Source organism: Rhipicephalus microplus, chromosome 1 (assembly GCF_043290135.1).
Source record: "Rhipicephalus microplus isolate Deutch F79 chromosome 1, USDA_Rmic, whole genome shotgun sequence".
Taxonomy (NCBI): Eukaryota; Metazoa; Arthropoda; class Arachnida; order Ixodida; family Ixodidae; genus Rhipicephalus; species Rhipicephalus microplus.
Genome location: NC_134700.1, coordinates 250,795,147 through 250,822,166, shown reverse-complemented (window position 1 = coordinate 250,822,166; position 27,020 = coordinate 250,795,147). Strand labels below are relative to the sequence as shown.

Below are 27,020 nucleotides of genomic sequence, written 5' to 3'. Positions count from 1 at the left end.
TGCACCCAAATCTGAGCACACGGGCCTACAACATTTCCGCCTGCGTGCTTTGCTACACAATGGTTCCTTGAAATTCGTACATTTCGAACAATCAACAACTGTTCCGACTAAAAAAAACATGATTAAAGGACTCGGCGAAAGTGCGTTTTCTCGAGAGAAGTAACGTGCGGAAAATAGACGATGAAAGGAGGAAAGCAAGACTGATTGAAGGCAGTTCAGGTTTCCAGTGAAAAAGGAGCGAGACACTGTCTGCGTATGCATAGACCTTGCTCAAAGCTTCATTTCCCTCCGTTTCTTTAGTGCCGCATTTTGTGCCTCCTGCAGTGCGAGAGCGTGCCATCTTGATTTTAGTTTTCGCACGACATCTAGCGGCTTGTCTGAGGTCGGCGCATTCAGGTTTGCTTCTTGACTGAATCGACGACGATACGTCTGTGAAGGAGGTCTTGGAACTGCAGGCATCTCTCTCTCTCTCTCTGTTCGCTTCAAGCAGATCGCTCCATTCCAGATGGCTGTTTGCTCGTCATGTTCCTGTGACGTAGCCCGACAAGTCGTACCTCAGATAAGCGCCCACAACGGGAAAAAAAATCTCGGGGAGCTGCCCAACCAAGACGCGTTCTGCTTGCGTAGCTTCTTCTATGTTGCTATGCATTCTTTTGTACCGCATGTATCTGTCTATCACTATTGCATGTTCGGTGTGTTTAATATCGTCATGTGGGACGTTAAACCCCACATATCAATCATTAATATCGTCTTGTAATGGTATTAAAGAACCCCAGGTGGTCAAAATTTCCGGAGCCCTCCACTACGGCGTCTCTCATAATCATATCGTGGTTTTGGGACGTTAAAACCCCATAAATCAATCAATCAGTCTTGTAATGGTACGCACCATCGTACCATGCCTCTGTAATTTGTATATCTGTTCCCGAATCATCAGTAACTTCAGCATTTGCCACGAACGAAACGCTGTTATCGCTGTTTCTTGGCATAAAGAAATCTGTTATTGCACCCGAGCGTCGCCGTTCGAGCGTGTTTACTCATCGTGGTGCACTGTGCCATACATGTGTTGTTCTGCAGCCGTTAAGCAAAAACATTGTCGTGTAGTGTTGCTGATTAACGCCCTAGCTAACAAAGCGAAAATTTGCGTGCCGTGTAGCTATTATACAAGAGGAACGAGACATCCGGACGCCTATCGTATATATATAGCAGCGTTCCGATGATTCGTTCGCAAAGGGCGCTTATCCAGAACATGAGACGTATACGAAGCGAGTTAGGCACGGATCCGAGCAATCAACATATGCAGAACAGGTCCGAGTCGCCGAGCCGGAACATTGTATCCCGATCTGGTCGGCAGGCCCGCGTTAGATCCCCGAAGAACCGAACGATATACGGCGAACAGGAGGCGGTGGGTGCGGACACCGTGACCTGCCGCAAAAGTACTATACGGGCTCGGCGACCATGGCATTCCGGCAGTGCTGCACTGCATGCTGATGACCAAGTGTGCGTTGGTCATCGTGCGGAAGCGCACGGAGGAGGACTCCCGGGCCGTAATCACCCGAAATCGGGCAAGGCCGTACCGTGAACGGGGCGCGCCTATTTGATTTCCGTCACTGCTGCAGCCGGTGTTATTGAGTTTCTCGCGTACCACCGTGTTCGGTATCGATTCGTCCACCCCCTCTTTTTTTCTTCTTTTTGTTCTTTTCGTGCGTATCGGCAGGACCTCGCAGCGCGGGCGGTGTGCTCCTGGGCGGGGACGGTCATCGCTCAACGCGCCGCAGTTTGCCGAGTGAAATTGCGTTTCCAGTACAGAAGCCGTCCGTCGACGTATCGTTTTTTCTTTTTCAACTGTAGGCCTTGTATAAAACCGTCGTTACGCGACACGTGACGCTTACTTTGCATATACGCAAGTGCCGCCCCTCTCATACGTACTGTCACGTATAGTTTGGAAAGAAATCGCGAACAGCGTTTTCCCGTGGTTCGTAAAGTTAGAACATGTCATCATACCGAACTGGCTAGCAGGGACGCATACCCAGAAACTTTTTTCGGGGGGGGGGGGGGGGGGATTTAGCCATACGTTATGTATGTTGATGCGTGCTTTTGTATGTGTGTGTAAGCAAAATCGATAAATTTTCGGGGCGGTAGGGAGGGTGTTTGAGACCTTCTCACTTGGCTGTGCCCATGCTGGACCGCCCGTTGATTGCGTCTTCACCTGTGACGTATTGCCTTTCCACTTAATTTTCGTTCGTCTATGCTTCTGTAAACGCGGCGTTCCGCAAATATTCATTTTTTTAACTGAAAGAAATATACAACCGAAATACGTACATTATTAGCATATTCAAATACTGAGCACGAATACTTACTTTCTGCACTGATATTTTACGAAATTGTACATTTCGTCACCATCTGTACATATGGTAACATAAACATATTTTTGTCATCATATATGTGGCTGCCTGTGTTGTGCAGCGTGAAAGAAAGTCCCCTGTGCAGAATGTTCTACCGAGCGAATTAGATCACACAATTAAGTAATCTACTCGCCCGTCAGAACGAGAACTTGTTCGAAAGCCAAGCTTAACTCTCAAATGACGAATTCCTTGACTAACAGGCATAACTCATGTTGCAAGGCCTTTTCGAGCACAGAGTAATACAAGCGAGGCAAAAAACCTTTGAACGGTTAGACAGATATGAAGCTTGTGGTTTGCTGCCCAAGAGAAAGTAAAAGTTGGCATTACCAAGCATGCCCGCTTGCTACAATCATAACCAACGTTTCTAAAAACGTTGGTTATAACGGTCCGCTAAACGACTTTCAGAACAATTCTTTAGGTTACCGGAGTGCCGCATTAACGTCAGCTAGGCCTCAGAAAGTTGTTACCTATCGTATGACTCAGTATTGTCCGGGAAAATTGATTCGGTGTTGTTTGTCGAAGCTCGAGCAAATGAACAGTTGTGCCCGCTATGTAGTGATGGCGTTGCCGTTTATACTTCTGTACGTTGCAGGCTATTGTTTCAGCTGTTACAAAGTGCCGTAACTTTACAAGACGGGGGATATTAGGGAGTGCTGTAAGTATGTCAGGCTATTCAGCCACAAATGTGTTGTTGTAAATGGGGTTGGGTGCTCCTCTAAAAACGATAATTAGGTACTAATTCATCAACGCTTATATACTGTTGCGTTCACTGCGTTGAGTGTGCAACCAAGTTGTTCGCATGATTTACGTAGCGTGTATTGGACGGCACCGTGTATAATTAGGCGGAGAAATGTGGTTCACGCAATCCGCTGTCCTTTGCCGCCCGTTAGATGGATGCATCCTGTCCGACCAGAAATGCAATGTTCATCTTCGTTCAAACGTATACCGTACCTCTTCGAAGACACTGACCGGTTGTGTGATGTGCGACGCAGATCAGCACGCTGGTGAGCGCCAAGGACCGGGCGCTGCGCAGCGAGCAGGCGGTTCGGGCGCGCGTCGGCCAGGCGGTGAACCTGGCCGTGGAGCGGTTCGTGTCGGTCGGCGAGGCCCTGGCTGACGACAACGTCGAGATCAAGCTCGACATGTACGACGCGTGCCGAAGCGCGCGCGCCGCCGGCGCCAGCATCGAGCAGCTGTGCGACGTGCGGATGGACGAGGCCTCCGAAGACCGGGGCGCCCTGGCGAGGGCCGCGCGCGCCCTGCTGGCTTCCGTCACTCGCGTGCTCCTCCTAGCAGACACCGTCGTGGTCAAGCAGCTTCTCAGCGCCAAAGACAGGGTGAGTGATGGTTCCACCTTCTACTGACGGTGCTTATACTATACCTTGCATACAGCAGCGCCTTCGTGACACTCTCGTGGGGAGGCGTTGGCAGTATGCACAGGGTGAAGTGTTCCCTGGTGCCTTCCTTCATCGGAGGCGGTGCACGCTCACGAAGGCACCGTGAATCGTACTTGCTGGTTCGGCTGGCATCATCAGGCATCTATTATCGGACTCGCAGAGAGTTTGAGCAGCCTGCTTGTTTTGCCGGCTGCTTTGGTGAAGCACTAACGTGCATTGTCTGTCGTCTCGCCCTGCCTTGTGACGTCGTGAGGCAGACTCGAGTGCAAGGAGATTACGTGTGGACCTTCGCGCGCATTCTGGTTGCTTCGACACACTTGCTGCACGCTCTCCCAACTACCGGACCCGATGATCGTCTGCATATACGTCCATGGATAGACGTCCGCATCATTATCATCGTCAGCAGCATATTCTGACGCTATCGAGTTGGAGAGTTCGTTTCGCAGAAATTCCGGTGTCACTGTCGGCGTCGTTGGTTGTGAGCGGAAAATCATCATTTTGTCCAGACGTAAAAATCGAGAGAGATGTAGATAAAATAAAATAATAAAAATCTTCAGTTTGAGTTTTCTGCGTGCAAAGCGGGTGTTTTACCCCAGAGCCATGCATACTATTGCTCGAAACTTGTCGGAGAAAAGCCCTTCACGAATGTCATGCTGTGGAAGGAGTTTGCTTAACGCACATAATACTGCGCAGCAGAAGCGTAGAATCGCACTAGGCATCATAGCATATGAATTGTGCTTCGAGCGGGTGCTTTAAAGGTCCACTCATAACAAAGTGGTCAGTCACATTCAATAATTATTAGCTGCAGAAGCATCAACAAAATGTGCAGCTCTGTAAGTTGGCTTGTTGTCTTACAGATGCGTAGTGAGCGCTTCGCTGATTCGCAAAAGAAATAATTATGGTGGAGTGGCCACTGAACGACTGTAATTACATTAGTCGTTCTATAGTATAGTTTGAAACGGCCAACGCGCACTGACGGTTGACGCATGCACTCGAAGCCGAAGATATAGGCGGGCAGTTGAAAGGGCAATGCGCAAGGGTCTTGATTACGCTATCGCGTTCTTTTCTTGAAGGCGAAGCTCAAGTGTCATCCGAAAAAAAAAAAAGGAAAGGAAGAAAGCAACGAAAGGAAGAAGGCAGGGAGGTTAACCAGAAAGACTTCCGGTTGGCTACCATACACTGGGGATTAGGGAAAGGGACAAGAAAGATGACAAAGAGTGAAGAGAAAGAAACGAAAAGTGGAGAGATAGACAGTAAATTCACTGCAGCTTGTAGAACTCCACCGCAAGCCAGAGGCGTTCACACAAACCAGTCGTCCTCAAGAAACACAAGAGGGCTTTCACTGCCTTGTGGGCTGTCGAGGGGTGTGGCCGGTACTGTAAAAGCAGCTGAACAGAAAGAGGCCGATCATCCAGTTGCCGCAATGAGTTGGCAAAAACTTGTCTCTCTAAGGCAAATCGAGGACTGTGGCACAGCAGGTGTTCGATATTTTCATCAGCGCCACACTGTCAGTTATTCTGTAGCGTAGTGTAAGCTTTAGTGAAAGCAACTCCCAGCCAAAAAAGTGTCTTCCAAGTTTTTATTTTACTTCCACTGCTATATAAATGCCGATGACATCCAACCTCTCTGTAACGACAAAAATAGAAAAGAGGGGGAGGGGGGGATTGATATAGGGCTCGTTTCTTTGTTTGACACGACCCAATAAAAACCAACAGGACATATCCATCTAAGGAAAATATAAATCACGAGTTATTCGTACATTCTTGTCAAAGGCATAATTTTCAACTCGCACACTTCTGAGTGTTTGAGTTTTGCGTTATCCGCGCTGAATTTGGTGTCACTGATGAGTATACATTTATGGTTACAGACTATGCATAATTTTTGAGCGTACCGCTGCTTGTTTTTCTCTGCCTGCAGGAACTTTCTGAACATCTCGTATTGCACTTGTGCGCAGGTATCTATAAGCTTGAATCGCCTTGAGAATGTCGCTAACTTCACGGAGTTTGTGAAGGCATTCAGCCAGTTCGGCACCGAAATGGTTGAGCTGGCTCATCTCACTGGAGATAGACAGAACGTGAGTATACTCCGCCCACTTTTTAAAGACATTGCTTCGCGTTGCAGCGTCTATGATTTATAACAACAATGGTAAAGGCCGTACGAATTTCTTTTGCACACACTTAACTTCTTGTCATTGATTGCTTCCCGTCTTGTAACGTAAATTTTAAAACCGCGTCTCATGTAGGCCACATCTGAAGCTTTTTTGCTACGCTGCCTGCTACCTGGAAAAACACAGAGCCAAGGCTGTCTAGATTACCAGTTTGGCCTTGTCGCAGTATATATTGCTCTATCGTGGTAGCGATAACTTTTCTAATAGCCTAGAGCCCTGCGTCAGCTGTAATTTCCTTCGAAAGCAATTACTCGGCCTCTCCGGTTTCACTATTAACAGTTAACTTACGCGACGCCGGGCAAAGTTCTACAGAAACAAAAGGCCGCAGCACCTTCATTTCCTGTTGGTCGTCAATCTGGCGCTTTCGGTAATGCTCGTGGCTGTTGGCTCGATCGCAAAGTAGGCTGCCGTGCAGCGTTCTCTGCCCGTTGCCCTCGGCGCTTTCAGTGCGCGCCGATTGGTCGAGTCGGCGAGACTCGACGCGACCAGAGGTGCCGTAAGTTGATGTTAGGCATTGCGCTTGGCGTTGCATTAAGCCGAAGCGATGGCAGAAAGCACAACCACTTTTCTTTCTTTTCAACGCCGTGCGCTTAGTTTACACGGGTTCGCTTTATTCGGCTGCAGGACATGAAAGACGAGAAGAGGAGAGCCCAGATGGCTTCAGCGAGGATGATCCTCGAGCGCTCTACGATGCTGCTGCTCACCGCCTCAAAGGTACGCCACCATGTGTTAACCATCGCTTTTTTTCCCCTTTCGGTTTGCCTCATGCTACTTGTGTGCGCGGCGTGTCTTTATTGAAAATGCAGCTATGGAATTGGTCGTGTAAACGCTGTCGCTGTGGTGGAATGGCCGTGAATCGGGTGGTTTTATAACTTTATATAAATCCTAAAGCTAGGGTAACTTCTACAATTACAAATTACAATAGAAACCTATATGCACAAATATAAACAAATAGAAAAGCCTCATCGCAAATAATAATACACGTGATCATCCTCATTTTTTTCGTCGTCGTGTATCTTTCGTGTTGTCCTTGGCGCACCTAATTCGCTTTTCATGTGTCGCGAATAGAAATTTCTTGGATTGAGTGCCCTAGCTGGCCGAATTGTGACGCATCGAGGAGGGAACGCTACTATCGCCTCTGAATGTACATACTTCATCGAGCTTTTTTTCATCATAGGCGACGAAAATTATGGCGACGTGGTTTCCTTCGTGATGCTTGGCTATACCTCTCCATTTGACCTGTGTGAAAAGTTCAGTGAAGGGATGCCGGATAAAGGCTTGTCCTAAGTAAGAGGGCACGTGCCGGGCGCTGGAATGCGGCGCACATGCACGAGACCCGCGCATGTATACGTGCCACGTAGCGCATGTATACGTGCCACGTTCACGCACGAAATGGGACAAGTCGACTCGTGGCACGCGACCGGAGCCGTAATTAGAAATCCCGGAGGATGAGCTGTCACTGTGCTGTGGAGATTCGAACTGCGAAGGTCAAAAAAGGACAGCGCTGCTACAGCGACGCAAGCAGTAGAGTCGCCCGGCTCTGAAGGATGGTGTATGTGCAAATAGACCCCCCACGTCACAATGCACTGCGCCAGGTGCCCTTACGAGACTCTCGGAAGCTACGCGCTCATTGGTTCGTTTTCGTCAGCAAACATGGTGGTGCCCACGACGATGCTGCAATAGCTGCAGGGTTCGTGCGTCGGGTCAGGGCCCAGCTGATGCAGACGTCGCGGCGAAGGCGAGAACAAAGTTGACGCTCGTATGCGTATTGGCAAACCGTGCGTGCACCTACGATGTGTGGGAAGAAGGTGCTACTAAGTAGGTTGTGCTACCAAGGTGCTACAGAAACGCTGTGCGCGCACCTCTGTCGACGCTCCCGAAAGACTCGTCGCTCCGTTTGCAACGATCGCCGAAAGCATCGAAGTCGGCGCAGATATGCAGTGAAAACTGGAAGGTGATAGTGTAAGGAGTTCATGTGCGGACTATATAACAATAATTGTAGCTAGGCAAGCCTTTGTTGAATCTCAAAGATCTCAACAACTTGGTGTGCACACAGAATGAAGTCCATTTCATTTTTAGCTCCGCCATTAGGACTTCGCCACGTCCACTTACGGTTAGCCCGTTTTCCGATGAAAGTACTGAAGAACCGTAAATTATTACATTCCGCAAACTTTACTAATAACTCCACTCTGGAATTTCAACAGTTGATGCCATATTCCCCCACTGCATGGTCTCCGGCCTGTTTCTTGCCTACTTTGGCATTGAAGTCGCTACTCTACGTCTTCGCAAAAGCGTTGAACCAATTGATCATCATGGCTCGATGTAGGCGCATAGGCGTGTGCCACCTATAGCTTCATCTTGTACCTTTTTTCTAAACTTATTGACGATACTTGCCACCATAATGATATAGTATTCCTCTGTGTTATCAGCGATATTTTTGTGTATAAGAAACCCCACCCCTAGTTCTTTTATGTCAATTAATTCCCCGGTATAGCATAGGACGTCAGTGAGCGTACGTTAAAGAACGCCTGACGGTCAAAACTTCCGGAGCCCTCCATTGCGGCGTCCCTCATAATGATGTCGTGATTTTGGGACGTAAAACCCCGGGCGTTATTATCAATATTGCCGACGTTAGCAGTTGTGTCCGCGGCGTGATTCGAAAAACTTGCCACGCCAAATAACCTCGCTAAATCTCCTGTGTCAGCATCCGAGTTCCTTCCTCTTGATTATCCTTGTAAAAATCGATAGTGCACCACTAGAAGAACAGGAATATCAATTACCAGACTATGACGCCGAGTTACACCACCGAACTTTTACCTTCACAGATTTGGTCGGATGCCGCCACCTTTATATGCCTCTATTGCAATGAGAGTGAATATCTGCGTCATTTTTTTAAAACATGAAAATCGTTTACTAGTAAAAAAATTCCGCCATATCCACGAAGTGAATGATGATGAGTGGGCGAAGCTCCGGAGGTAAACCTGGTAAACCATGAATCCTCTGTACATTTTGCCCACTCGATTTTATTACATCGCTCCCCCTAGCGTACGTCGCCGCACTAAATCGAACGATTGCCTTCAACCAATGACACGTGCCATATGTGACATCATTCCTATTTTATAAGATCTCGCGTCTTTCATCAACTACAAGTACCGCTTTCTAGTTTATAACATCTTGCATCTTTTCATCATCAGCTACAAGTACCACCATCTAGTAAACACTACAAGAACTAAACGAGAGGTGGCTACATACAGGCGACGGTACCGCCATCTAGTGAACACTGCAAGAACTAAACTAGAGGTGGCTACATACAGGGGACGGTACCGCCATCTAGTGAACACTGCAAGAACTAAACTAGAGGTGGCTACATACAGGCTACAGGGGACGCACAGCCCACGCCCTAAGGAGCTTCGCCCCTAAAAAAAAAAAGAGAATTTTCGACGAACCCGTCCGAAGGATTGGCTTAAACTTATCACTTGCGGTGGTTCTTTCCTTTGGCGCTACTGTACTTGCTCTTCGAAACAGGGACGTTTGCGGTGCCGTATATGATTTTATACGTGACACAAAGCGAATTGAATGTTAAGGGAGCCCTGCAACACTTTTTGAGCATGGTCAGAAAACGCTGCCGATTGGTAGTAGAGGATGACGATAGTTATAGTGCGAGAACAGAAACAAGAGTCTCTGTGTCGTCGTTCTGTTCTCGCGCTATAACTATCGCCATGTCATACCAACTTGCCCGAGCTGCCACACTTATAAGCTAGTAGAGGCTTCTGAAAACACGGGAACCAAATTTCATAATGCAGCACGTGGCCTGGAATTCACAATAAATTATCAAAGCCAACTAAAAATTGCGTTCTCTTCCCTCGACAAATCACGGAAGACGCTCAAAAATCACTCGTAGAATGGCTGATTTGAACATGGCGCCCTCGGTCGTTACGGAGATTGCACTGAAAAAACCGCGTATTCGAAGAAAAAAAAATAAAGAAGTGCTCAAGGTCACGAGGCGTGCGTGACGTTTTTGTTTGCCCCTCCCATCCCTCCTTATTTAGCTTCCAATGCTTTCGTCGGGACGAGAGAAAAGAGAATGCGATTGCAGCGTGTGACAAATCTTTGTAACTCTGCTCGTACTGGACGGATTATTGCAAGTTTTGTATCGTTGAACTTGTGAGGCAATAAGTCCTTCCTGTGAATCAGTTTCATGGTTACTCGAAAAAGTGTTTCAGGGCCCCTTGAAGGTTATCTGAATTGAGCGGATGTTTCAACCATATTGGTTGGTTGTGATTATGCTTTTTCTTCTTGATTATACCAATGAGCGATTTCGTAAGCCACCAATTTCTAAACCCATTTAGCACATAAAACATTTTCAGTTCTAAAACAAGCGTCCGCCTGTTTTATGGCCACTTGCTCGCACTGGATTGCGCCATGTTATGGAACAACCAATCAACTAATTCAACGGAGTGCATGCAGACCATACATTGAATGTTCTACAGTACTCTACTCTTCTGAGATGCTGCATGCATTGGTGAAATAAACCACCTGGTGGCATAAATAAATGGAGGGGGGAAGTCCGATTCTTTTTTAATTCAGGCTAGCGGACACCGCTTGCGAGTGTTCCCCTTTGAGATCTTGCTTTCAAACATCATTCCTTGACAGTTAATTGCATGACAGCCAAAAACTTGCAGGGTTCTCTACTCATTCCCCTATGAAGACATCAAGTTAACAGCCAACTTCATTTTTTTCTCAGCTGATATATTGATACTCTCCGCTTATCTGCGAAAGCTTTCTGTCTCCAGGATCAACTGTAAGCTTTCAGCCCTTCACCTGGTTTCGCGTGGCCTCCATGATCGGCCCACATCGATTACGTCAACGTTACGTCATGATGACGTCACAAATGTTGGCGATGGGACGTTTCGCTGTCTTATTATATCGCAACTTATTATGGTGATAATTTTTTGCATCATTCGTAGTTGACGCCGACGGCTCATTTTCAAGTTTGATGAGGCATGTAAAGCTTTCACTTTACTATAACGCACTCTCCGTAGAACCAGCTCTGACCTTTGAAGCACTTCCAGAAAGCAAACGGGGCACAAAAGTGAACGCTGATTTCGTTTTCAAAAGGTCTGGTATAGCACGAGCTTTCTTAAATATCCTGGGTTCATTTATTTCTGATGTTCTCTGAATGTTTATATTTCTTGGCTTTAAAATGCAAGTAAATAAATAATTTCCTATCATTTGGCATTAGTTATTTATGACGATGGTATGATGAATCCCATCGTCAATGAAATGTGAATCCAATTGCTGGACTATGCGTTACATTAAAGAAATTACCGAGGAGCATATGCTTTTCAGGCAAATTATCATGGGCGCTATTTCCGACACGTATGGGGAACAGATATAAAACTAAAGGAGAAGTTTACCTATGCCCATTATAACAAAAATGGTGGAAATTTCCATTTGATGGTATGACCATATCATAATATATGGCAGTGTGCTAGAGCCCACCTTCTCTACACAAATATACTTTTCTACTATTGGCTACTCAGGTCTGTTGCGTTATCCTCCTTGACCTAGTGTTGAGGCTCATCCATGCTCGCTTTTTGAATTTCATTTTGAAGTGTAGCATTAATATTTATATTATAAAAAGAAAACCCATATTTGTGAAAACAAAAAGGGCCTTAATGGAAGCAGTGTGTCCCCCCTTGTGATTTTCCTAAATTTACGTCACTGCTATCATTCAGTCATCGTGTCAAGGGAAATGTTATCGGCTGTGGCAAGTGATCATCCGTACTGTCTGTACACCACAAAATAATAGTATAAGGCATTACACTGTTCTAAGTGCTCTATGTCCTTCTCCTTCAGACACTGCAAGCGCCCTTGTGGTTCACCGGTTCTGTTTTGCCGTTTTTTCAGTCAGATCTGTACAGTGAAGACCAAGACAATTGGGAAAGCTCATCTGGCCGGACTATTGCTTTCCATGCTAGGCAATCTCGTAGGCGTTCATGTCGTTCCAGACAACTTGTGCAGAGAAGGGCCAGTGAATGAGTGCATAGGCGTACGCACAGGATGGTCAAAGGGGCAGCTGCCCCCCTCCCCCCCTAGTCGTCACCTATGAGGGGAGGCTGCAAGGGCTGTCCCATGCGTACATTGACTTAATAAGAGAGGGGGAGGCACCACAATACCCCCTCTCCCTTTAAAGGGGAACCCTTCGCATGCCTTCGATTGTGTATTGTTCGCTGCAGGCCTGCCTGAGGCACCCGGAGTGCGAGACGGCGCGGGAGAACCGCGACACGGTGTTCCTGCAAATGCGCCGCGCCATGGACCTGGTGCACTTCGTGGTCAAGGACGGTGTAATACCGGAGCTTGCCTGCGCCGCCTCCTCTTCGTCCGAGTACCGCCGCAAAGGTGCCCGCAGGGGCTCCTGGCGCCTCGACGAGTTTGACCGGTGTGCCACCGTCCACAACGCCGTCAAGATGTTCGAGGTGATGGGCACTGCGACAATGTATCTCTGCTTGCCCACTCTGCAGTCTGTGTAATGCCTGGGCAAAGAAGTGTGTAGTTCTGTGTGCTAGCCATCTTATACCTATTAATTTCTATTTTCTAACCTGTTTTAGAAAACCTCTGATGTAATAAGCTTCCTCAAATTACTAAAATGGCAGATGTTCTATTAGCTGCAGTTGGCTGACAATTTCTGTCATGCATAGCTTCAAGCTTGTCACGGGTAAAAAGTATACATGGCAGCGACAATACTGCATGCTGCTCATTTCGTTAGCCCTTTTTTTAAATTGTGAACTAAGACATTTAGAAGCTTAAAAACTTTCCGGGCTATCTTCGTATTTTGATGGTCTATCTAGGTCTCATTGAATTGGTGGCATGGTGGTGCATCTTCTGTCACAAAAGCATGAGTCCACGGGCAGGAGAATGTGTCTAGAGAATAAATGACCAATGTGATGCAGGACCTGGTGGAGACAATGCGCATGACGCTGGTGGGGCCCAGCTGCCGTGAGCGGTTGTCGAGTGCCTTAGATGCGGTGGTGGAGCGCACGCAAGACTTCACCGACTCGGCCTACACGTCGCATGAGCACCGCGAGAAAATTCTCCTGCTTTGCGATAGGGCCAAGCTCGAGCTCAACCAGCTCCTCAGGATCGGCGTCAGCCTGGTATTACGCCACGCCTGCATGTCTCGCAGCTGCGCACCTTTTCATTTTCTGGTGTTCCTTAATGGTGTGTCACACATCCTCTCTCACACTTGCAGGATCAGGCAGGTTGTACGTCTCCCAACGAGGACCTTGAAAACGCCATCGAGCAGACGCTAAGGGCTACAGCAGACCTCAAGCAACAGGTACGCTTCCCGGAGTATGCTCTGTTCTCTCGATCTACTCCTAATTTTTTCTGCCGTCTCACAGCTTCGGGATACAGCACTTGACCACGCGGATGAACTGTTCAAAACGATGGACGAAGGTGAGCTGCTCAACAGGCTGAAGAATGCCTCGCTCGCCGGAGACCACACAAGGCTTGAGGAGTATGCGGACAAATTCGCCGAGCATGCTGAACACGTCCAGGAGGTAAGTGCCTATCCTGCTTCCTAAAGGAGAACTACAGGTGCACGTTTATCGTTGCTGATCAGAACTCTGCACTTCGAGTGTCCTTACATGGTTGTCCCGTCCAGTATTTGTCGGCTACACACACGACCTTCCAGTGAAAGATCAGTGGCGCTCAAAGAGATCGATATAAGAAGGGTACTGTGAATGTGTGCCCTCTAGTACCTGTGATCTCGAACACCCCTCTGGATATCCACAGAATGCTAGCTAAACACATTGTAGTAATTCTGCTATTATCTGGCAGGCAATCGCTACAAAGCAGCTCATATGTGGGATATGCTGCTCGCGTACGTTTTCTGTAATCACTGGCAATCCACTACCAGTGCTCGTATCCAGCATCACAACTCGGTTATGTTGAGTCCATGAGGACGACCGTAAACCTGCGCTGAATGAGTAGGGAAAATTACCGAACTTTGGAATATCTGAAAGTAACTATATGCACCAGTATTCACACACAAGTAGGGTCAGGTTATAAGCGTGCTTCTGCCAGAAAAAGAGAGTGTGGGAAAACCTGACTAGCACATTTAATAAGAAAGCGATTTCTTAGCAATTTCGCCACTACCCGAGTCAATCTTTCATGCCACACTCCTCTGGTACACTTTTTTCGACAGGTGTGTCGGCTTCTCTATCATGTGGCAAGCACGGAGGCCCTCCAGGTGACTGCCAAAAATACGGATGCCTGTCTCAAGGTCTATGGCTCCCAAGTGAGTGCAGATCTTTGGCCATTACAACCATGAATTCATTTGCACTTCAATGCGTGTAAATAAGAAAATACACCACCAGTTTGTACGATGAGTCCACAGGCACTTTACTACATACTCGCGAAGGTTTCTCTGCATTAAACAACTGCTCAGGAATGCCATTCCTGTATTGTTATTTGCAGAGTGGGCAACCTGAACAACCGTCTGCTCTTCTGCCTTTCAGCGCTGAACTTTATGCATGTATGCGAGTGTTTTACGATTGCCGTATGCAACAGCGAAACTGCTTAAACTGTCGGCAATTCGTGCTCGCTCTTAAAGAACTGTCATCATCATGAACCGGCACACACTCTCTTCATTCTTTTTACAGTGAAGTGCACAACCACTCGGGTGGCTTTGCTTCACAGGAATTAGGCAAGCCCCACTACTGTGTGCAGCAGGTGCGAGTGTCAAACGAACACGTGAGAAAAGAAGAAAGAAAGAAAGTGACTGGAAGGAAGGGAGAAATAGAGATAAATAAAGGGATTGAGACCACAAAAGATAACAATTCAGAAGATAGAGCGAGAAAGAAATAAAGAGGAAGATAAAAAAATACTAGAAATAAAGGAAACAAAAAATGATAGAAAGACAGAGAAGCATATTGAAATAGGAAGAAATACATGAAAAGAAACAGACATGAAAAATAGAAAAAGCAGAGGGCAGGAAAGAAAGAAGCAGAGACTGAAAGGGAAGTGGAAAAAAGAAATAAAGAAAGAAAGAACGAGAGAAATACTAAGGAACCGATACACAACAGAGATACAAGAAACAGAAGGAAAAAAAAATAAAGAGAAACAATTAAGAAATGCCACCCAGCTGCACTCTTCCTAAAGGCTTGGCACCACTTGTGCAAAGCTGCCATAATATTACTTGTGGTCAAGGTGCATGCAATTTTGAAGTCTGGGCACAACAAGTAAAAGAGCTTTCATGTAACGTCTTTTGTTGTACGGGCACTCGATGTAACAGCTATAGTACACACGAAGTGGCTACTGCCTGCAGGCGTTGAGCTGAACATGCCGTGCAATCGACACAGGTGGTGAGTGCCTGTCAGACCCTGAGCACGCACCCGGTGAGCAAGATTGCCAAGGAGAACGTGGAAGTGTTCATGGAGGTTTGGCAGTCGCTAGTGAACGACGTAGCCTCGATATCTCGAGAGGCTAGCCAGCAGTGCCGGAAGCCTGCGCAGGGCCCTGACGGCGCGCGGTCCGTCTACATGTCGCTGCCAAGGCCCGGGGTAAGTTACCATTGGGAGTACAGCAGAATGCAAACAAGCTTGTGCATTTGATGGCATAGTCAATCTTGCATTTTGGGTGCCGAGAGATGCTAGCCAGCGACCGTGGGGCTGGCACGGCTTGGTCGCCACAACCAGCTGTCAGAAGGTCACCCACAATGCTGACTTTTAATTCTTTAAAATTTTGTTAGCATCTCTACTTTACGGTTTCCTGTCAAATGACGAGTTGCACACTCCTGTTTCGCTCACTAATTGCTACTCCTCTGTGATTGTTACGTTCAGTCTATACATCACAAGCGGTTTGAGTTCATGAAAAGTAAGCACAAAAAGTTTCTAACTGCTAAAGAATAAGACTAGCGCTGCCTTTAATGCTGTATCATGTTACTTTGACGTTTTGGTGTAGTAAAAATTACAACTCTGGTAAACAGATAGTAGTAGACAGTGTTCTTCATTCGGGAGTCGGATATACAGTAGACTCTCAGTAAAATGGAAAACTGTTAAACGAAACTACTGCTTAAACACAACTATTGCCTTTGCAATGCTTGGTTTTGGGCTTGTATTCAACACCCATGCTCACTTCTCGGTAAACAGAACTCCTGTTAAGTGGAACATATTTTATTGAAACCTGAACTTGGCAACGTTTAAGACTAGAACCTTATCTAGTGAGGCAAGTCTAGCTGTACTATTCGAGGAGCTAGAGGGTGTTAAATGGGATATAATAGGGCTCAGTGAGATTATCAGGACAAATGAGGCCTATGCGGTGCTACAGAATGGGCACATACTTTGCTATCGGGGCTTGGCTGATAGAAGGGAACTGGGAGTGGGGTTCCTTATTCACTGAAAAATAGCTGGCAACATACAGGAATACTATAGCATTAATGAAAGGGTGGTAGGTATCGTAATCAAACTCAATGAGAGATACAAGATGAAGGTGGTACAGGCTTACGTGCCTACATCCAGCCATGACACTTTAGTTGAAAGCTTCTATGAGGACGTGGAATCGGCAATGAGTAAGGTAAAAATGCAGTATGCTATACTAATAGGAGACTTTGATGCAAAGGTAGGGAAAAAGCAGGCTGGAGACCAGGCAGTGGGAAATTATGGCATCAATACTAGAAATGCCAGAGGAGATCCACTAGTAGAATTCGCAGAACGCAATAATTTACGGATTTTGAATACCTCCTACCAAAAATTAGGAAACAGTAAGTGGACATGGAGGAGCCCTAATGGCGAAAATAAGAACGAAATAGACTTTATAATGAGTGCACACCCAGGCATCGTGCAGGATGTGGAAGTGCTTGGCAAGGTACGATGCAGTGACCATAGAATGGTACGGTCTTGAATTCGCCCTAGATTTGAGGAAGGAACGACAGAAACTGATACGCAAGAGGCCAATCAATGAGCTAGCACTGAGAGGGAAAGTAGAGGAATTTAGAGTCTCACTTCAGAACAGGTACTCGGCTCTCATCGAGGAAACCAGCCTTAGCGTAGATACAATGAATGATAATCTCACGAGTATCATTACGGAGTGTGCAGTGGAAGTTGGAGGCACGGTAGTTAGAGAGGACACTGGCAAGCTTTCTCAGGAAACGAAGAATCTCATTAAGAAGCGTCAGAGCATGAAAGTCTCAAGTACAACAGACAAAATAGAACTGGCAGAGCTTTCGAAGTTGATTAATAAGCGTAAGGTATTCGATGTAAGAAGGTATAACATGGAGAGAATGGAACACGCTCTGAAAAACGGAGGAAGCGTCAAAGCAGTGAAGAGAAAACTTGGGATATGCGAAAATAGGATGTATGCACTAAGGGACAAAGAAGGCAAAATAACTACCAATATAGATAGGATAGTTAAAATAGCGGGGGAGTTTTACAGAGACTTGTACAGTAGCCAGGACAACCCGACCTTAATACTATAAAAACTAGCAGTAACCCAGATGACACCCCACCAGTAATGATAGATGAAGTCAGAAAAGCCTTGGAGAGCATGCAAAGAGGTAAAGCTGCTGGTAAGGACCAGATAACATCAGATCTGCTGAAAGATGGAGGACAGATTGTGTTAGAAAAATTAGCCACCCTGTTTACGAGGTGTCTCCTGACGGGAAGAGTACCAGAGTCTTCGAAGAACGCTAACATCATCTTAATACATAGAAAAAGAGATGACAAGGACTTGAATAATTACAGGCCGATCAGCTTGCTCTCTGTAGTATACAAGCTATTTACAAAGGTAATTGCTAACAGAGTAAAGAAAACATTAGAATTAAATCAACCAAAGGAACAAACAGAATTTCAAACAGGCTACTCAACAATTGACCACATTCATACTATCAATCAGGTAATAGAGAAATGCTCAGAATATAACCAACCACTATACATAGCCTTCATAGATTACGAGAAGGCGTTTGATTCAGTAAAAATATCAGCTGTCATGCAGACACTGCGGAATCAGGGCGTAGATGAAGTTTATATAAACATTCTGGAATAAATATACAGGGGATCAACGGCTACCATAGTGCTTCATAAAGAAAACAACCGAATACCAATCATGAAGGGTGTAAGGCAGGGGAACACGATCTCACCAATGCTATTGACCGCGAGCTTACAGGAGGTTTTCAGAAGCCTAGAATGGGAACAGTTAGGGATAAGAGTTAATGGAGAGTACCTTAAAAACCTGCGCTTCGCCGATGACATTGTATTGCTGAGTAACTCAGGGGACGAATTGCAACTCATGATTACGGAGTTAGACAAGGAGAGCAGAAAGGTGGGTCTTAAAATAATCTGCCGAAAACGAAAGTAATATACAACAACCTCGGAAGAGAACAGCGCTTTGAGATAGGTAACAGTGCACTGGAAGTTGTAAAAGACTATGTCTACTTAGAGCAGGTAATAATCGCGAAGCCGAACCACAAGATTGAAGTAACTAGAAGAATAAGAATGGGGTGGAGCACATTTGGCAAGCACTCTCAAATCATCACAGGTAGATTGCCACTATCCCTCAAGAGGAAGGTATATAACAGCTGCATCTTGCCGATACTTAGCTATGGAGCAGAAACCTGGAGACTTACAAAGAGGGTTCAGCTTAAATTGAGGACGACGCAGCGAGCAATGGAAAGAAAAATGGTAGATGTAACCTTAAGAGACAAGAAGAGAGCAGAGTGGATTAGGGAACAAATGGGGATTAAGGATATCATAGTTGAAATCAAGAAGAGGAAATGGACATGGGCTGGGAAAGTAGCACGTTGACAGGATAACCGCTGGTCATTAAGGGTAACTAACTGGATTCCTGGGGAAGGCGAGCGGGTTAGGGGGAGACAGAAGTTTAGGTGGGCATGAGATTAAGAATATTGCGGGTATAAACTGGCAGCAGCAAGCACAGGACCGAGCTGACTGTAGGAACATGGGAGAGGCCTTTGTCCTGCTGTGGATGTAGTCAGGCTGATGATGATGGTAATGATTATGATGGTGATGATGTTGATTTTTTAGGTCCCTTCAGGTTTCGTTTACTTGGAGCCTACTGTACGTACTAGTAATTACCTCAACGGCTAGCCTAATAATGTAGAATATTAGATCAAAAGGTAAGGACGAAATTATTGCTATGTCTAGAGAGCAGCGAAAGGCAAATAACCTTGTACGAAAGTAATAACATGTTTGCATCACTCACCACATAGCGTCACCTTGAATTGATAGACCCTGGCGGCTACCTTCGCATGTTATCTTGCAAACAGCTCTTAGAACAATACACACAAGAAGTCCACGCGACATGTACAGCTCATAAGTGGCTCCAGGAGCAGTTATAGCACTATATTTGTGGAACGCAGCTGGTGCCGGTGGGCGGCTATGCTTTAGGAAAATACTTTGAATTCCCATTTTTATTTAGCTAGTGTACAATTATGTTCACTGCTCAAGGTAACATAGTGTTGGACTTTTAAATCAAACAATAATACAAGCAATATTTTATGTTTATCTTGTGTAATACTGCCTCAGCATGGCCTAATATACGAGACCCAAGATGGGGGCACTAAGCTTACATATAGCGCCTCGAATACTTCAAAAGTTGAGCGAGACAGAACGAAATTAGGGGAGAGTAAACGCGTGAGAAGGAGGGCCATGCAGAGTGCTAAACTGGGCTAAGCTCGCAAAATCAGACGTTTGAAGCCACACCATTCTTTTTTTATTTTTTAAAGCAAATATGGAGTTTAAAACATTTAAGAGAAGACCAGGCGAGCTACGAGTAATGTGAAGTTGAGAACTGATAGGCAGTCAGGTAGTATTCTACAGTGCTAAGAAAGTACAACAGAACTTCTACTTAGAGACATCATATCAGCCTAGCACGCAATGACAAATTCAGTTTAAATGCTGATGCCAGACCATTCCCAATCGTATATTTACTTTAACTGCATAATGAAGGAATAGCTAAAAAAAAAAAAGGTCTGGTGTGCGGTTTCACTGGCAACCACCTGCCGGTACTAATGGCAAAAATAAAAGTGAAATAGACTTCATTCTGTGTGCACACTCAGGCATTGTACTGGATGTAGAAGTAGTTGGCAAGATGCGATGCAGTGACCATAAAATGGTAAGCTCTCTAATTCAACTAGATTTTAAAAAAGCAAAGGCATAAACTGATGCACAAGAAGCCAATTAATGAGCTAGCAAAGAGAGGGAAAGTACAGGAATCCAGAGCTTCGCTTCAGAATATATTTGCGGCTCTAAACGAGGTAACCGATGTTAGCGCTTACACAGTGAACCTTAATCCTACTAGTATCATCAAAGAGTGTGCAGAGGAAGTCGGAGATATGGTCACTAGACAGGACACTGGCAAATTATCCCAGGAGACAAAAAATATCATTAAGAGACGATAAACAAAGAAAGCCTCAAATGCAACTGACAAGATAGAGCTCGCGGAGCTTTCAAAGTTAATCAATAGGCACAAAGTAGCCGACATCAGAAGGTGTAACATGGAGAGAATAGAGCAGGCTGTAAAAAGCAGCTAAAGCCTAAAAGCTGAGAAGGTAAATGTGTGCATAGGCAAAAATTGAATGTATGCATTAAGGGACAAGGAAGGCAGTGTCATAACAAATATGAATAGGATAGTTGAGATGGCGGAGGAGTTCTACAGAGAGCTCTACAGAAGGCAAAACAAACGTTGTAAGAAGCAATAATAACCCAGAGGAATTTGACATTCTACCAGTAATCACAGGGGAAGTAATGAAAGCCCTAGAAAGAATGCAAATAGGCAAAGTTGCTGGTGAGGATGAAATAACAACGAACCGGCTAAAAGATGGCTGAGAAATTGTGTTCGAAAAATTATCCACCTTGTATACAAATTGTCTCTTGACAGGAAGGATACTAGAATCTTGGAAGAACGCTAAGATCATCTTAATTCATAAAAAAAGAGACGTCAAGGACTTGAAAAATTACAGGCCAATCAGCTTACTCTTCATTCTCTGCAAAATATTTACAAAAATAATAGCTAATAGAATGAAGATGATATTAGAGTTCAATCTGCCAAAGAGCCAAGCAGGAATTCGTACCGGCTACTTCACAATAGACTATATTCATACTATCAATCAAGTAATAGAGAAATGCGCTGAATACAACCAACCCCTATACAGTGTTTTTATAGATTACGAGAAGGCGTTAGACTCAGTCGATACATCAGCAGTGATGCAGGCACTACAGAATCAGGGCATCGAAGAACCCTAAATAAACATACTGGAATAAATCTACAGCGGATCCACAGCCACTATAGTTCTCCATAAAGAAAGCGACAGAATCCCTATAAAGAAGGGTGTATGGCAGGGAGACACGGTCTCTCCAATGCTATTCACTGTGTGTATACAAGAGGGTTTCAGGGCCCCAGATTGGGAAAAGTTAGGGATGAGAGTTAATGGAGAGTATCTCAGTAACCTGTGATACGCTGATCATATTGTCTTGATGATTAATTTGGGGGATGGATTACAGCTCATGATTACTGAACTGGACACGGAAAGAAGAAAGGTAGGTCTGTAAATTATTGTGCTTAAAGTAATGTGCAGCAGTCTCAGCAGAAAATAGCACTTTTTGATAGGTGGAGAGAAGCTGGAAGTTGTAAAGGAATATATTTCTACTTAGGACGGGTAGTAATTACTACCCGTTCTAAGTAGAAATATAAACCGCAGAGCCAAATCATGAGAGAGAAATAACTAGAAGAATAAGGGTGGAGTGGATTACATTCGGCAAGCATTCTCAAATCATGAATGGTAATATACCACTAACCCTAAAGAGAAAAGTATATAACAGCTGCATCTGGCCGGCACTTATCTGGTGAGCAGACACCTGGAGGCTTAGATTAAATTGAGGACGACAAATGGAGCGAAGGAAATAAAAATGATTGGTGTAACCTTAAGAGACAAGAAGAGAGCACAGTAGGTCAGGGAACAAACCGTGGTTAAGGATATCACAGTTAAAATCGAGAAGAAATGGACAAGAGCAGGGCACGTAGCGCATAGGCAGGGTAACCACTGATCATTAAGGGTAACTGACTGGGTTCCCAGATAAGGCAAACACACGAGGGGGATACAGGAAGTTGGGTAGGCCGATGAGATAAAAAAGTTCGCAGGTATAACATGGCAGCAGAAAACATAAGACCAGGTTGATTGGCAGATCACGGGAGAGGCCTTTGCCCTGCATTGGGCGTGGTTAGGCTGCTGCTGCTGCCACTGATGATGATGATATTTCTTTTTTTCACATGGCACGCTTTACTCAACAAAAAACAAAGGCAGTGTTCAATGGGCTACGTAATGTTAACATTTGGTGCATTTTACTACACGTTCCGGCACCCTTATCCACTCTGAAAGCTATGGCTTCTGGCAATTATGACTGCAGGTAATGTGGGTGAATGAGATGGGTGCATCTCATTATTTTGAGCTGTTTCATTTACTGACTTGGTAAAGTGCAACATTGCTAAGAGTGAACACACAAATTTTATGTTTCGAGATTTTTTGAGTAATGGCATGCAGCTTTTACTAGTGAAGAAAATGGAGTAGCAGCTAAAGAGACAGAGTAACAAACAATATATTTTGCAGACATTGAAATACATAATCATTTAAAGTTACGGGCACATTTCTATCTGTATACTTTCTTGCCCAGCATGCATGCATGAAACATGGTTTTGTGTGTTCTGGTAATATTCATGATGCAAGAATGATGTACTATATGAGTGAAATATTTTCTCTGTAGTATAGCCGCGCTACAGATATTTAGCTAATTTCAGTTTTAAAAGAAAAAATTTGGGAAAAATTTTAAGTGAACATGGCCAATCTCAATATTTGCACACTCTCTCACAGTGCACATCGTGCACACTCTGCATGACCCATAGCAATGTGATACTGACGTGTCTCTTCATTGTTTCCTCTTCTCATCTTCTTTTCTTCCCTCTTGCCTTGCAGCGCCACGGCACAACAAGCAAGCCCTTAAAGCCCATGAAGCTTGACACTGAGGTATCATTTTACATTTTCATTTTATTATACCCTTTTCTTTTATTTTAGTGGTAAAAGCACACATACACACGAAAATAGGAAAAAAAAGAACAAAATATGCAAGTGCGATGAATACGTCCGGTAAGTTGCAAAGAGCCTGAGTAAAATATTAGCTACAAAATCACAGAATTGTTCATAATGATTAATGCTCACAACGTTGGCAAGAAGGCTATTCCAGTAGCGAGGGTTTCATGGTAGAAATGAACGATAACAGTACATGATATTACATAAAGCTAATTCGAGTTTGTGACGATAATCAGTGCGATGGGATACATAAAGCGGTTGCGAGATTGATGATCACGTACTACAGGATGATAATACACTTTGTAGAACTACGCAATGAGTAACACTTTTCTTCGTGGCGATATTAATGGAAGGGAAAGGTCCTATTTCATAGCAGTTATACTGGTGGCGCGGCCTGTAATTAGCGTGAAAAAAATCAGTACTTAAGTCTACGTGGGTAGGGCTCCACACAAGCATTGCATACTCCAATTTCAACTGGATCTGTGTTTTTAAATAAGGAATTTCAAGGAGGAAAAAACATTATAAAAATTTCTGTGATGATAGCTTAATGTGTGATTAGCTTTGTTAATTAAGTGCTAAATATGAGTTGACCAGATTATTACTTCATATTATAACAGTGGATCAGATTCACTTCAGATTATTCTTGCTTTACTTGAATCTCATTCAGGCTCTTTTGTACTTGCGACAGCTAGCACACTTGGACTGTCAGCTGTTGCATGCGTCTTACTTTCGAATTTCTTTCAACTTCATTTGATGAGTAGGCTACATCTATGAAGTCTGAAAGGCTAGTCTATTCTGTTTTCATTAATATGTGCTAACATGCACAATAATTTGTTTGTCAGATTGAATAAGCTAAAGAAGTATACATGTTCCCCCAACATTATCCAGAGTTTGTACATGCACGTGATATTGTATGAATACTGTATGTAGTATTAGGGGCATAGCTCCGATAATATTTTATGGGGGGGGTGAGAAAAGGGTATCTGACCCCTTTATGTATGTGTCTGTGTGCTTGTATGTGCACTTGCATATATATACACACATAAAAACTAAAAACTTGGGGGCAAGAGGCACTTGTATAGGCAGGCATGTCGAAGGGTAACCATTTGTAGACAACCAAAAAATTTTATTAGTGAGCGAGCCTGTGCAAAAGCATTCACTGTGTCAGGATCGTTTTATGTTCTCAGTAGCATTTTTTGTTCCGAAAACCAGTCGCTACGCGGTTCAGGACTTTTTAAGTTGTCATATCTAAAGTAGTCACTTCAGTTTTTCATAAACCCAGCATATTCTCTGCATACAAATTGGTTTGAGGGGAATTTTCCTCTGAATGTTTGACTTGGCACTAGCCCCAACATACAAATTTTTAAAGCCTGAAATGAAGAAAAAGAAGCGGGCGCAAACAGCCTCCTGTGAAATGACTGTCAGAAAGGATGATGAATAGTTTGTTGTCAAAGGATCAAGACCTAAGTCAAGCTTTTGAAGAATATTCCAAGCCTAAGTCTGTGCTCCCCATAGAGCGGGCGAGGGCCTGACCCCCCTTCTCCCATACTCTCCACCTATAGGTTAGAAATAGTGGAAAATGGAGTGGAACAAAGCAATAGTGGAACAAATCTCATGAGTCACCTTTGTCAGCAAATGTCATTCATTTGTTGGGATGACAATGTGGCTTGTTTGGCGTACAAATATTAAAGCATAAATTTCTTGGACAGACTGTATGTGGCCGGTGGCAGTTTCTTAGTTTTAAACAAAGTAGAAGTGAAAGACAAAAGGAAATCTAACTTCATATAATGCATGCAACAGCAGGTATCCCCTCCATCTAATAAGAGCCAGTGAAGAAGGCCTTCTAAAGTGCCCCACACTCAATCACGATGTAGTTTTACTATGCCTTGTGAGAAAAGTGTGTCCCAGCAGGAGGAGTGGCTGGCGCATGAGTCGAGTCTAGCACAGTGCATCGATTCGCAGGAGCAGGCCAAGATCGCCAAGCTCGGCCTCGAGATGAAGCTGTTGACATCGGAGATGGACGCCGAGACGGAGAAGTGGCCCGCCGCCGAGAACGACATCGTAGGCCGGGCACGCGCCATGTCTCAGATGGCCTTCTCCATGTACCAGTTCACTCGAGGAGAGGGTGACCTCAAGACCACACAGGTATGTTTCCCGACGTCATTTACTAGTCGGTCAAGTGCATTACTGCATTTAGTGGGGGCCCCGCCGCGGTGGTCTAGTGGCTAAGGTACTCGGCTGCTGACCCGCAGGGCGCGGGTTCGAATCCCGGCTGCGGCGGCTGCATTTCCGATGGAGGCGGAAATGTTGTAGGCCCGTGTGCTCAGATTTGGGTGCACGTTAAAGAACCCCAGGTGGTCTAAATTTCCGGAGCCCTCCACTACGGCGTCTCTCATAATCATATAGTGGTTTTGGGACGTTAAACCCCGCATATCAATCAATTATCAATCATTTAGTGGGGCAGCAAACAAAACTGTAAAGCTTTACTGGTGACATTACAGTTGTTGAATGTCAAATGTACTTACTGTCACTAGGAGTAGACGCATTATGGTAGGTTGGAAATGATGTCAATCATGTCTCTACCAATCATGGTTGGAAATGATGTCAAGCAGCTGTCTCTGGTTCCAAAGACTGCCATGTTCAAAAGCTGATAAGCAAATTTAACTAAAGATGAAACTTACCTTTATTAGTAAGAATATCAAGTGAGTGTAGCAGTATAGTAGTGTGGTAGTCCATATTCACTGTAGATTCCTGAACAGTCATTCGCACATATTCACAAATGCTCAATGCAAATGCAGTATACTGTTACAAATAAAGGAGGAGGAATGGGTGGTGGGCACGAGCAAGAGCCACGGGCGCTGGTTCGCGCAGTTCTTCTGTTTACCTTTGATGTAGCCAGGCTAACAGCTCTGGGTCTCCTCTTCAATTTCCACACTTCGTTCTGGTGCCAAAACCCGGAACACTGCAAAACCCGGAACACTGCATTCCCCTAGATGTTGCAACTTGGCCCTGAAATACTTTTTTAATTAACCAAGAAATGGATTCACTGAAAGAGCTTATTGCTTCATAAATTCAACGCCTCAAAAATTTTAAGAATCCGTTCAGTATGAGCGGAGTTGCAAAAATTTAATGCACGCTGCAATCGCATTCTGTCTTTTCTCGTCCCGACAAAGAGCTGGAAGCTAAGCAGGGAGGGATGGCATGGACAAAAAAAATATGTTCCGCACACCTCGTGACCTTGAGCATTTTATTTTTCTTCGAATACATGGATTTTCCAGTGTGATCGTGCACACACGCGTGGACAACTCGTGGCTCTCGCGGCGATTCCTGTCATGACTGAGCGCGCCATGTTCAAATCAGCCAATGGCTGGTACGAGTGATTTTTGAGCTTCTTCTGTCATTTGTCGAGAGAAGAGAAGGCAATTTTTAGCTCACTCTGATAATTTATTGTGAATTCCATGCCCCATGCTGCGCTCTAATATTCTGCTCGCGTGTTTTCGGGAGCCTCTACAACCGATCGGCAGCGCTTACTGACCGTGCTCAAAAAGTGTTGCAGGGCCCTTTTAATGTTGGCAAGAACAGAACACTGTGTTCTTACAAGATTTCCTTAGCATCAAATGTTCTTCATGAACAGTTTACTTAATTATTTTGTTTGTTTGTTTGTTGTATATTTACAAAGCCAGCTTCTTATGTTTGATTCTCCTTCACTGTATGCATGCATTGACTTCTCTGATCAGTTAAATGAAGTTGCGGCTCAGTTGTTGCTGCGTGCGATTTCACAGTTCTTTATGGTTTGCACTGTTCATTACGCTATGAATACCTTTTGAATCAATCTCAATTTGTTATTGTGATTTGGAGGAGAGAAAAACATTTTTTTGTGATTTTTGCGAGAATATTGTAGATATAGCAAGCAGATGTCATAAGGTATTTTAGATAGTTAGCATCTATGTTAT

The 27,020-nt window shown here is 44.8% G+C and overlaps 1 protein-coding gene across 5 annotated transcripts in view; it reads left to right on the top strand.

The window, feature by feature from the left end:
- Window positions 1-27,020, top strand: part of alpha-Catr (alpha-catenin related) — a 129,071-nt gene that overhangs the window by 61,795 nt on the left and 40,256 nt on the right. For 3 of the 5 annotated variants that reach the window (XM_075893100.1, XM_075893095.1, XM_075893105.1), the window contains exons 1-11: window positions 3,410-3,739; window positions 5,754-5,873; window positions 6,591-6,680; window positions 12,206-12,445; window positions 12,920-13,123; window positions 13,219-13,305; window positions 13,370-13,528; window positions 14,176-14,268; window positions 15,332-15,532; window positions 22,954-23,004; window positions 25,015-25,212. In XM_075893100.1, coding sequence (XP_075749215.1) covers window positions 3,545-3,739; window positions 5,754-5,873; window positions 6,591-6,680; window positions 12,206-12,445; window positions 12,920-13,123; window positions 13,219-13,305; window positions 13,370-13,528; window positions 14,176-14,268; window positions 15,332-15,532; window positions 22,954-23,004; window positions 25,015-25,212 — 1,638 coding nt within the window. In that variant the 5' untranslated portion in view covers window positions 3,410-3,544. Of the gene's footprint in view, window positions 1-3,394; window positions 3,740-5,753; window positions 5,874-6,590; window positions 6,681-12,205; window positions 12,446-12,919; window positions 13,124-13,218; window positions 13,306-13,369; window positions 13,529-14,175; window positions 14,269-15,331; window positions 15,533-22,953; window positions 23,005-25,014; window positions 25,213-27,020 lie in introns of those variants that run through there. The other 2 variants (XM_037434947.2, XM_075893108.1) reach the window with 2 other exon arrangements.